Genomic DNA, 12,653 nt, shown 5'->3' on the forward strand with positions numbered 1-12,653 from the left:
GCTTATTTGAAGATGGGCAGTAATTGAGTTAAATAACATGTTTCAGAATGATGCTAAAAGGTGTCAACTTCTTTGAGCAGTTAGATGTTTCTCTCTGCCAGTGACAATTGAGTATGATTGTGACTTTTGCCCACTGACTCCCCTTTTCATTCCAGTTTTGTTTTCAAAGTTGTAAATTCCACGTGAAGCGGGCTAAGGAAGGAACAGGACGTGTGGTGGTGTGGAGGATGGGAGTCACCAACAGTTACACCCTGGAAGCAACTTTCTGTGGCTCCACATTGGGTAAGCGCAGTATATCAGAGCAGAACTACCTCAATCTGTTTATAGATTGAGAAATCAAGGGTTTATGATCCATTGTGTTGTGTGTGATAGGAGAATTGCATATATTAATATATTGATGTGTAGTCATTTTTTTACTACATTATCATAAAAGAATATTTCATTTGTCTAGAGCAGAGAGACTAAAGACTAATAGAAATCCTTAAAACTATGGAGGAATTTGATGGGGTAGAGGAAGAGAAGGCGTTTTCATATCTAGGAGAGTCAAAAGCTCAGTGTCATAAATGTAAGATAATCACCAATAAATCCAATCAAAAATTTAAAAGAGATATCTTTACCTGAAGTGTCATTAGCAACTCATCACCATGTGAAGCCATTGAGGCAAATAGCTAGAGGTATTTAAGAGGAGGCCAGATAGATACATGCAAGAGAAAAGATAGAGGGACATGCTGATAGTTTGAGATGAAGTAAAGTTGGAGGAGGCTCACATTAAATGCACATAATGCCAGCATAGGCCTTTTGGGTTGAATGGCCTGTGTTTGTAATTGTAAATGGGAAGGCATAAGCCTAGTAGTATTATTGCTAGACTATTAATTCAGAGAGTTGAAAAGGGTGGCACTACAAAAGCACAGCAGGTCAGGCAGCATTCAAGGAGCAGGAGAATCGACGTTTTGGGCATAAGCTCTTCATCAGGAATGCCGATTCTCCTGCTCCTCGGATGCTGCCTGACCTGCTGTGCTTTTCTAGTGCCACCGTTTTCAACTCTCTGAATTAATAGTCTAGCAATAATACTATAGGCTAATGCCTTCCCATTTACAATTTGACCCTTGATTTTCCGGTATCTGCGGTCCTCACTTCCTTCTATTAATCCAGTGACCCAGATAAATGTTCTGGGGATCCAAGTTCGAATCTTGCCAGAGCAGTTAGTGGAATTTGAATTCAATAAGGATTGGCAAATTAAGAATCTAATGAAGACATGAATCCATTGTTGATTGTTGGAGAGCACCATCTGGTTCACTAATGCCCGTTCCGGAAGGAAACTGCCATCCTAACTTGAACTGGACTGCAGGTTACTCCAGACCCACAACAATGTGGTTGAGTCTTAACTGCCCTCTGGGCAATTAGAGATGGATATGAAATACTAGCCTAGCCAGTGAAGCCTAATTCCTGTGAATGAACACCTTTTAAAGATACATTGGTGGAACCAGCGACACAGCTGCTTTGAGTATGATTCAATATACAAGAGGAATTAAAGGTAATTCAATAATTACAGGGGATTTCATACCTTCATAAAAATCAGATTGACAACATTAGTTTGGAAAATGGGCTCATGGCATGTGACAGATGCTTAGAATAATAATTTTGATTAGATTAGATTCCCTACAGTGTGGAAACAGACCATTTCCAGAACCAACTGGAGGCTAGATTGCTGCTGATCTGGTCTGTGTCCATAGTGTCCTGTCATTGCATCTCTAAGATTTAATTCTAGAATTTTCCAACAGCAGATGTCAAACAAACTGGCATTTAACTCTCTGGTATTCTCACTCTGTCCTTTATTGAGCAATGAAATTGTTTTCACTATTGTACAGGTTATGGGGATTATTTAGAATCTGAGGGATTCTGGAAGATTACATTCTCTGCAGCTACCTCTGTACAACATTGAGACATAATCCATCACGTCCCTGGAGATTTGTTAGCTTTTAGTCCCATTAATTTCTATTGCATTTTTACTTTACTATTATTAATTATTAGATTATTAGACTCCAAGTTCCTCTTTATTTCTAGATTGTTTATGTTTTTACTTTGAAAGCAGATGTATCTCCCTCGCTTTTCTGTGATAATTATTATTTATCCTACCTCAATCTTTAAGCGACTGAGACTTACATGATCTGTTCTCTTCATTTTACACACTTGTAGAAACTCTTAGAATTTGGTTTTAGCTTGAATTACATTCTACATTCTCTCTATTCATCAAATTTTTGTCATTCTTTCTGCATTTCTAAATTCAGCAAATCCTAAAGTTTACTCATCCTCTGGATGATGTTACAAACTCCTTTTTGAATCTAATATATCTTTGACCACTTCAGGCAACCACGGATGGTCACCTTTGTGACAGAGTTTTTATTGTTTAATGAAATATGTATTCATAGAAAATTTGTATGTTTATTAACATTTTTGGTTATGTCTTTCTACTGCCATACCTTTTAATCTGATTTCCCAACTGACACTACTTAATTCACTCCTTCTGTCGAACTAATTGGATTTATTTAATTTAGATTATTTAATTTTATTGGAATTAAGTATATTATTTTGAAATTAAATGTGAATGTTTTTGCAATTATGATCTCTCTTTGCGGGAAATTCCCTTTATATGAGATTCCTAACAATACATAATACATTGTTAATTATGTATAACACCAGATCCAAAGCAACCTAGACCTTTGTTGAGCCCAGGAAATACTATTCTAAGCAACCTGAGTTTGTAATTTTATATGAAGATTAAAATGACTGTTACTGTACACAGGAGCCTCACAAACATATTTAATTTGCAGTCCTACTACCTGAATATATTGTGGCTTTCATCTGTCTCCCATATCCTTGGGGAAGTATTTGTTTCCACCTTGGCCTAGACCACTAGGTGGTGCTTTGATCAAGCGTGCATGGTGAGATACACGTCCCAATATATTACAGTTCTGGTGTCACTGAGTCAAAGTCCTGGGTCTCCATCCCTAATGGTACTCTGTATCTGCCTACAGTAGAATGACTGCAGCAGTTTAACAAGAAAACTCATCATCTCAAGGGAAACTAATGATGGGCAATAAATGCTGGCCCAGCCAGTGATGCCCACATCATATGAATGAACAGAAAAAGAAACCTAACTGAGGATGTAGAAGGTGCTTGTCTTGGGGAGTCCGTTCCAACTTCTTTAGCCTTGTCCCCTTAAAATCAATGGTCTTGCAAGGCTAGGCAGGTGCTCAATTCCAATAGCCTATCTGACAAACACCTGTTTAAGGAATATTAGGTTGGTGGTTCAGTTCCCAGTTGTTCCAGTTGGATTGCCAGTGAACATATTGTGGGAGTCAGTCCCCAATTCCTCCAACAAAGCAACGTATTGAAAATAAGCTATTTGAATCTTGACTCTGATTGTTTCATTACAGGGAACAGTGGGGACGTCCATTTCAATGTAAACGATCTGGAATCAGTGGGCTTTGAGTTTTGTGACACACTGTTGGACTACTGTGATCCTGATCAGTCCAAGGTAAACTTGCAGAATGGAAATGTGTTGGTGTAGCCTGCCTGTATTAATTGTATTCAAATGTTAATCTTATTCAAAGTGCCATCAGCTCTTGGCAAGCAGGACTTCTGCTGCTGAGATTCTGAATCCTGGCAAGGCCTGACTGATGCTGGCCATTTAAGTGGCTGCCCCATAAAGCAGACAGGAATTTCTCACCAGTCCTCCAGCCAGTGGGTAAGAACATTCACAGTTCTATTCAATTCAGGCCCCTGTTATGAGATGAATTTTGGATCTTTTAGTTTTTCAATACATGTGGATCCATTTCATAGACTGGATACTCTGTCAAACCAGTCCAGAGACTGTGTCAGAATTTGTTTTAAAGTTTAATTTAAGGACCTTAATTGTAGAGGTGGCTTGAATGATGTTAAAACAATCAAAGTAACTGCAAACATTTTAGCCTTTAATAAATCTGAAATGAGTTGAGTGTTTAAATTGAGGGAAATATTGGGAGAAGGTAGCGATGGAGAGAAGGGAAAAGCTTCTATCGAACCAATTGCTTACGACTCAATGATACTGCACGGTGGCTCAGTGGTTAGCACTGCTGCCTCACAGCACCAGGATCCCAGGTTCAATTCCAGCCTCGGGTGACTATCTGGTGGAGTATGCACATTCTCCCCGTGTCTGCGTGGGTTTCCTCCGGGTGCTCGGGTTCCTCCCACTATTCAAACATGTACAGGTCAGGTGAATTGGCCATGCTAAATTGCCCATAGTGTTAGGTGCATTAGTCAGAGGAGAAATGGATCTGGTTGGGTTGCTCTTCGGAGGGTCGGTGTGGACTGGTTGGGCAGAAGGGCCTGTTTCCACACTGTAGGGAATCCAGTCAAGGTTGCAAATTCAAGTTTCACTCTATAGTCGTAAACTTGAATCCAAGCTGACTCTTCAGAAGGAATATTGAAGGAGTACTGCACGGTGAGGTATAATCTCTTGAATTAAACATCAAACTGAGGCCATATCTACCTTCTCAGATGAATCTAGGAGATTCCATTGTATTAGTGAAGAAAGAGAGGGGAACTACCTGCTGTCTGGGCCGATCCCTCAAACCAAATCACTCAGTTTATCTTGTTATTGTTTCACTGTTGCTTGTGGTGCATTTCCTGCATTACAAAAGTCACTACTCTTTTCAAAGTGCTTCATTGTCTGTTGGGGAATTTGGGATGTTGTGAGATCAAGGAAGTTGTCATAAAAATGCAACTTTTTTTTAAAATGAACATTTCAAATACATGGAATATTAAGTGACAGTGTGAACACAAGGAAATGGAGAACTTAGAAGGATTATTTGCTCTTTAAAACCTTTTTCCTTCACTGGCCTTATACAATCATCCCTGTCATTGAATCAACATGATATGCCTATTCTCTCTTTGAGAAGCATTTGCCACTTAATTTTTATCTCTTCTGCTGAACTCACTTGCTCCTATGCTCCGGTACCTGGCATTTTCAGAAAACTTGATGTGTTGGGAGGAGAGCAAGATCAAAGACTAAAACAGTCCAATCTTCTTCCCACTATCTACACAAGTGTACATTCTGTTACTGAAAGGAAAACAAACTTGCTTTGCTCATCTCAACTCCAGATAATGAGGCCAATTTTATCATCAATACAGTAGCCCTAAGGATGTTTTGGATAAACACAGCTTGGAACATCCTATGGCTTTGTTCCACACTGCAGAAATTTTTTTATCAACTAATTTATGCAGGCTTGAAAAATAGTCATCAAAGTGCCCCCCATCCCTCAGACTGAAATCAGACTCCAGAATGTAAACTTCTTCTGATGGAAGATTATTGACCTGAAATGTTGGCTCTCGTTCTCTCTCCACAGATGTTGCCTGACCCTTTCTTGTGTTTCTTATAGAGTATTTTTGCACGGACATGTCCCACACTATTAATTTCACTGTCTACCCATCTTTACATTGTGACACCTATCTAACTTCACTTACCAATATTTTTCCTAATATCTATTGACCTCGCATCCCAACTTTTTCCCAATCTTACATCCCAACAACTACTGACTTTGCACCCCAATACATTCCCTATCTCACATCCCAAAATCTACTGACCTTACATCTCAATATTTTTCCAATCTCACATCTCAACACCTATTGACTTCACAGTTCAATATATGCCCAATTTCACATCTATTCCTTGGATCCCTGACTATTCATTCCAAAACCTGTCAAATCTCATATTTCAAACATTCATCAACCAAACCAAGTCAAATTCACATCCCAGGTTTTTCTTTCTAACATCTATAGAACCTCAGTTCCAATATCACCAATACAAAATGTGTCCATGTATATTTCCTGAACCCAGGTTCAATTCCAGCCTCGGGCAACTGTGTGGAGTTTGCACATTCTCCCTGTGTCTACATGGGTTTCCTCCGGGTGCTCCAGTTTCCTCCCACAGTCCAAAGATGTGCAGGTCAGGTGAAATGGCCATGCTAAATTGTCCAGAGTGTTCAGGGATGTGTAGGTTAGGTGCATTAGTCAGGGGTAAATATAGAGTAAAAGGGTAGGGGAATGGGTCTGAGTGGGTTACTCTTCGGAGGGTCAGTGTGGACATGTTGCTCTGAAGGGCCTGTTTCCACACTGTAGGGATAATTCTATTATCCCAATATGTATGCAGTCTTGTTTTCTAGACTGTTATTTCAAATCCCAACTAACATCATACCTCCTCTACCATAATCCCATAAGAACAGTGGGTTTCCTCCGGGTGCTCCGGTTTCCTCCCACAGTCCAAAAATGTGCAGGTCAGGTGAATTGGCCATGCTAAATTGCCTGTAGTGTTAGGTAAGGGGCAAATGTAAGGGTATGGGTGGGTTTCACTTCGGCGGGTCGGTGTGGACTTGTTGGGCCGAAGGGCCTGTTTCCACACTGTAAGTAATCTAATCTAAAAAAAAACAATATCTATTGGCTATATCCACATTACTTTCAGCCTTTTGAAAAATACAACTTCATTAATTTTAATACCTTGTGTAGAGAACAGAGTGTAGAATAAGCTGCTGACTTCATTCCCCCTCATTTAATGAAGTGCATTTTTTGATTCTTTGTCTCCTCAATAGTACATCCAATGCAAAAGGCATTTGCAGAACCAAATAAAAGAACATATTGCTGCCAAAATGGAGATGTCTGGTACAAAGTATGACTCTGATGCATCACTGGGAGATATCCTATCTTATATTGAATCCAGGTACGCGACAATATTTTTTACTGATTATAGTAACGGGCACTCTCTCCTTTGTTTACTGGGCATATATCAAGTTTCCAGTGTTTCCTTGAGGACCACCGTATCCTTCATACTTTCAGGGATTATAGAACACTTTAAACTATGGCCAGGTCATTGCCCAGACTGGACATTCGATTCCTCACGTTGTGAGTCCTGGGTCTTCAACTTGCCAAATCAAATATGAACATTTCCCTCTACATGGAGGGAATTATTATATGAAAGCTTGATTTACATTGCTCCTGATGGTATTTAGATGTTTAAAAATAAGGACGTGCTGGAGAATCTCAGCAGGTCTGGCAGCATCAGTGGAGAGAGAGTTACTATTTGGAGTCCGCTGTGATTCTTCTGCTAGGTTACCTGGAGGATAAATGACGAGGGAATAGCACAAGATAGACAAAAACATTTTGCCAAATACAGGGGATGGTGCCTTAGGATCATGTTCAAAATAGGCAAGTTTAGCATTTGCCTCCTCCCTCCTTCCTTACTGAGGGAATCAATGCACATATATGGGAGTACCACAAACTGCATCAAGCAACTTACCAGACAAACTTGCTGTTTCTTCAGTGTTATTGGGTCAATATCTTGGAGCTCTCTCCCTAACAGCATGTTGGGTGCTTCACATTCCAAGGACTGCAAAACTTCAAGAACGCAGCTCACCGTCACATTCTCAAGAGCATTTAGCATGCATGGTTGAAACACGCATGTCCAATGAATATATTTTTAAAAAAGTAATCCCGTGAAATAACTGTGGGCACATTTACTGCATCACTTCCATAGCCCAATATTACTGTCTGTTGAAACCTCACGGACAGACCTGTGCAAAAAGGTGGCGGGATTAATATCACGGGATTAATCATGCAGACACCAAAGACACGGGTTCAAACCCTTCCACGGCAGCTGGTAGAATTTGCATTCAATTCATGAATCTGGAATCACCACTGTGGTGGTGACCATGATATCAATTTTGGAAAAAAAATCGATCCAGTCCCCTAATGCTCTGCAGGGAATGTAGTTAGGTAATACCTGCCTGTAGGTACATCCAGCTGCCATCCTCCTTGGTCTGACCTATGTGTGATTTCAGACCCAAATGAATATGGTTGACTCTAAAATGCCCTCGATAATGGCCGTTCAAGGGTAACCAGTAATGGGCAATAAATGCTAACTTTGCCAATGATGCCTACTTCCCATGAAAAACAGTACTATATCAGTCTAGAGTACATACTCAAGTCTCTTAGGCTCACAACCTTCTGACTCAGAGATGAGAATGTTATCCATTGAACCACGAGTGACAATGTGGAGAATAGGTTGTTGTGCTTTGTGAAAAGTTTAATAGTTCTCCTCTCATTTCAGCACCACAGGTTCAAACAGTTCCGAGTCTGATGACCAGTCTTTGCATTTTGGAAGAAAGGTCCACCAGGTATGTATGGAATGGTTGGATAAGATCAGGACAGAACATAGAAATGTCCCGCACAGAACAGGCCCTTTGGCCCACAATGTCGTGCTGAGGGTTAATCCTAATGTAAAGTAAAATAATTTAACTTACGCACCCCTCAACTCACTGTTATCCATGTGCATGTCCAGCAGTCACTTTAATGTCCCCAATGACCCTGCTTCCACCACCACCGCTGGCAACACATTCCATGCATTCACACTTCACTGGGTAAAGAACCTACCTCTGACATCCTCTCTATACCTTTCTCCTAATATCTTAAAATTATGACCCCTTCGTACCAGTCAATCCTGCCCTGGGGAAATGTCTCTGGCTATTGACTCTATGCATTTTTTTCATTATCTTGAATAACTCGATTAGATCACCTCTCTTCCTCCTTCTCTCCAGAGAGTAAAATTTGAGCTTATTCAACCTCTCTTCATAAGGCAAGCCCTCCAGTCCAGGTAGCATCCTGGTAAACCTTCTTTGCACCCTTTCCAAAGCCTCTGTATCTTTCCAAAAGTAGGGTGATAAGAACTGGACACAATATTCCAAGTGTGATCTCACCAGGGACTTGCAGAGCTAGAGAAAACCTCACGGCTCTTAAACTCAATCCCCCTGTTAATGAAAGCCAAAACACCATATGCTTTCTTAACAACCCTATCCACTTCAGTGGCACACCAAGATCCCTCTATTACTCCACACTGCCAAGAATCCTGTCTTTAATCCTATGTTCAGCATTCGAGTTCGACCTTCCCAAATGCATCACTTCGCATTTATCCAAGTTGAACTCCATCTGCCATTTCTCAGCCCAGCTCTGTATCCTGTCTATGTCACACTGCAGCCTGCAGTAGCCCTCAATACTATCAACGACGCCTCCAACCTTTGTGTCATTGGCAAATTTACTAACCCACCCCGCAATCTCCTCATCCAAGTCATTTATAGCCATGATAACCACTCTCTGCCTTCTATCAACCAACCAATTCTGAATCCAGATTACCAAGACTCCCTGTATCCCATACTTCCTGACTTTATGAATGAGCCTACCATGGGTAACCTTATCAAATGTCTTGCTGAAGTCCAGATACACCACATCCACTGCTCAACCTTCATTGACCTGTCTTGTCACCTCCTCAAAGAACTCAATAAGATTTCTGAGACATGACCTGCCCCTCACAAAGCCATGCTGACTGCCTTTAATCACACTATGCTTTGCCAAATAGTCATAAATCCTATCCCTCAGAATTCTTTCCAAAACTCTGCTGACCACAGACGTAAGACTGACCGGTCTGTAATTGCCAGGGATTTCCCTTTTACTCTTCTTGAAAAGAGGAACAACATTCGCCTCCTTCCAATTCTCCAGTACGACTCCCGTGGAGAGTGAGGAGGCAAAGATCTTCGCCAGTGGCTTAGAAACCTCCTTTCTCGCTTCCTGGAGCAACCTAGGATAAATCTGGTCTGGCCCTGGGGACTTATCAATCATAATGTTTTCCAAAATTTCCAGCACATCAACTTCATCAATCTTGATCTGGTCAAGCCTGTATCCCAGCTCCTCAAAGTGCTCATTCACAACAAGGTCCCTTTTCTTCGTGAAAACCGAAGCAAAAATCTCGTTTAAGGCTTCTCCTATCTGCTCAGACTCCACGCACAAGTTCCCAACACTATCCCTGATCGGGTAAAAAGTGAGGTCTGCAGATGCTGGAGATCAGAGCTGAAAATGTGTTGCTGGTTAAAGCACAGCAGGTTAGGCAGCATCCAAGGAACAGGAAATCCGACGTTTCGGGCAGACGAAACGTCGAATTTCTTGTTCCTTGGATGCTGCCTAACCTGCTGTGCTTTAACCAGCAACACATTTTCAGCTCTATCCCTGATCGGCCCTACCTTTTCCCTGAGCATTTTCTTTCCAGCATAGAAGGCCGAGAGGGGACCTAAGTGAGATGAGTAAGATTATGAGAGGCATGGACTGGTGGATAGAAATTCCCTTTAGTTGAGGGGTTAATAACAAGGGGGGGGGGGGGGTCATAACTATAAGGTGATGGCAGGCAATTTAGAGGACATTAGAGGAAATGTCACCCAGAGTGTGGTAGGAATCTTGAATGCACAGCCAGGGAGGGTACTGGAGGCTGGAAAGCTCGTAACCTTCAAAAAATACTCGGATGAGAACTTGAAGTGTCATAACATTCAAATCTATGTGCCAAGTGCTGGAAAATAGGTCTAGTGCAGATTGAGAGTAGTTTTTGTCAGTGCAAACTTGATGGGCTGAATGGCTTCTTCTGTACCGTATGACTCTGTGACTGTATGATTATGCCATGGGAAGATTGGTTCTCTGCCTAAGAAGCGTGTTGATTTATATCATCCCTTCCTCTACCTTTTAATGGCTCCCATTGGTTTACTGTAGTGGTCCCCAATCTTTTCAGCATCAAGGCACAATTGAATGAGTCAAACAATGAAGAACACCTCCTTTTTTTCAAGTCTACGCATGTGCTGCTCTGGAGGCCATGTGCTAGCCCAGTCGATCAGGGCGCCTGCTGTCAGAGATACTGCCTTCAATAGTAGACATAAAGGATCCAGAGGAGATCAGAGGCACAGACACTGCCTCGATGCTCAGATAAGCAGCACAACTCCCAGAAAATTCCACAGCACACCTCCCACCTCATCGCAGCTCGCCAGTGTGCTGTGACACACCGGTTAAACACCACCAGTCTACTGGCTAATGGTATAGCTAGGTGTGCCACTGACTAATCCACATTAATGCATTAGTAGAGTGTGGCTGAATAATCTTGAGGAAAGGCACTTTCACTGAATAAACACATTTTTAAAAATGCTGATAGTAAAAATACTCTCAGCAAAATGGACATAAACTTATTGTTCAGAGTTCAAAGATTGGAGGATGGACATCAGGATACACGTTCAGGGTTACGATGGCTTGGTGGTATAATTGCAAAGCTGTTAATCCAGGAACTCAACTAATGTTCTAGGTGCCTGGGTTCAAATCCCACCACACCAGATGGTGGAATCAGAAATCAATTTTCAAAAAATCTGAAATTAAGTATCTACTGATGATAACGGAGCCATGGATTGTCATAAAGGCTAAACTGGATCAATAACGTCCTTTAGATAGGTAAATCTGATCTGGGTCTCAATGAAAGTGCAGTCTTCCTCCTAGTCTCTGCTGAGTTAGTTGGTCTTAGTAAGGCACCATTGAGGAGTTACCCTAATAATACTTCTGCATCCCAAAACTAATGAGGGAATAATCACTTGAAAGCTTCCATTCATAGTAAACATTGTTAATGTTTTGGTGTTGAATAAGAAAGGACTGTGTCAAGGGCATTAGACCGCCAAAACACTGAAAGTGACAGGATGGGAGCAGAGTGAAACTAATAAGGTTTACAGTCTCCTAGTTGAGAGAGTGGTGCTGGAAAAGCACAGCCGGTCAGGCAGCATCCGAGGAGCAGGAGAATCGACATTTCATGCATAAGCTCTTCATCAGGAATGACAGTTGATCACATTGAAATGTGTAAGATCCTGAGGGGAGTTGATAGGGTGGATATTTCCTCCTGGGAGAACTGCATTTAGAGGACACATTCTTGATGAATGGTTTATGCCTGAAACATTGACCTTCCTACTCCTCAGATGCTGCCTGACCCACTGTGCTTTTCCAGCACCACACTTTTTGATTCTGACCTCCAGCACCTGCAGTCCTCACTTCCTTGTTAACAAGCAGATGTCTTATTCTTCAACTGTGTCCTTTAAATGCAGTCCTCCCAGGAGGAAACATTCACCTTATCAACTCCCCTCAGGATCTTACACAGTTCAATGTGATCAACTGTTATTCTTCCCAACTTTAAAAGGTACAAACCCAATCTGGCTGTTACCTGTTGCAAACTAAATCTCTTGCTGATGCTCAGCCTTTTAGCGTCTGTGTGAAGAGGACACACCAAAAGGATTCAGGAACTTTGGGAATTGTACCCTAAGCTGCTTCCTACCTCTTGGGAACCATCGAGAAATCCTTGAAGCTGTTTGCATGATGGTTCGTAGTCATCTAATTGTCTGGTGTTGCAAGTAATTGTTGTAACCATGTCACATCCATGTAGAATTCAAAGGAGTTGAGGAGATGGCTTCAGGCACAGTTGAAATGGTATGGAAGGAGGGGAGAAAGAACGACTTGAACAGAAGGTCTTAGAGAGACTTCCAGTATTTGGGGATGAAGGTCCTGCCACTGATGGTGCAGACGAAAAGGAATGCACGGTATCAGAGTTCAAAGATTGGAGGATAGACATTAGGATACACATTCGGGGTTACAATGGCCTGGTGGTATAATTGCAAGCTTGTTAAACCAGGAACTCAGCTAATGTTCTGGAGGCCTGGATTCACATCCCACAACAGCAGATGGTGGAATCTGAATTCAATGTTCAAAAAAATCTGAAATGAAGT

General features: G+C 41.5%; 1 protein-coding gene across 1 annotated transcript in view; it reads left to right on the forward strand.

Moving 5' to 3' along the window:
• LOC132818228 (cytosolic carboxypeptidase 3-like) overlaps positions 1–12,653 on the forward strand; it is a 120,284-nt gene that overhangs the window by 84,519 nt on the left and 23,112 nt on the right. Inside the window, exons 5-8 of the mRNA XM_060829008.1 lie at positions 156–282; positions 3,438–3,538; positions 6,627–6,754; positions 8,141–8,207. Coding sequence (XP_060684991.1) covers positions 156–282; positions 3,438–3,538; positions 6,627–6,754; positions 8,141–8,207 — 423 coding nt within the window. The remainder of the gene's footprint in view (positions 1–155; positions 283–3,437; positions 3,539–6,626; positions 6,755–8,140; positions 8,208–12,653) is intronic.

The sequence above is a fragment of the Hemiscyllium ocellatum genome, chromosome 8 (genome assembly GCF_020745735.1).
Source record: "Hemiscyllium ocellatum isolate sHemOce1 chromosome 8, sHemOce1.pat.X.cur, whole genome shotgun sequence".
Taxonomy (NCBI): domain Eukaryota; kingdom Metazoa; phylum Chordata; class Chondrichthyes; order Orectolobiformes; family Hemiscylliidae; genus Hemiscyllium; species Hemiscyllium ocellatum.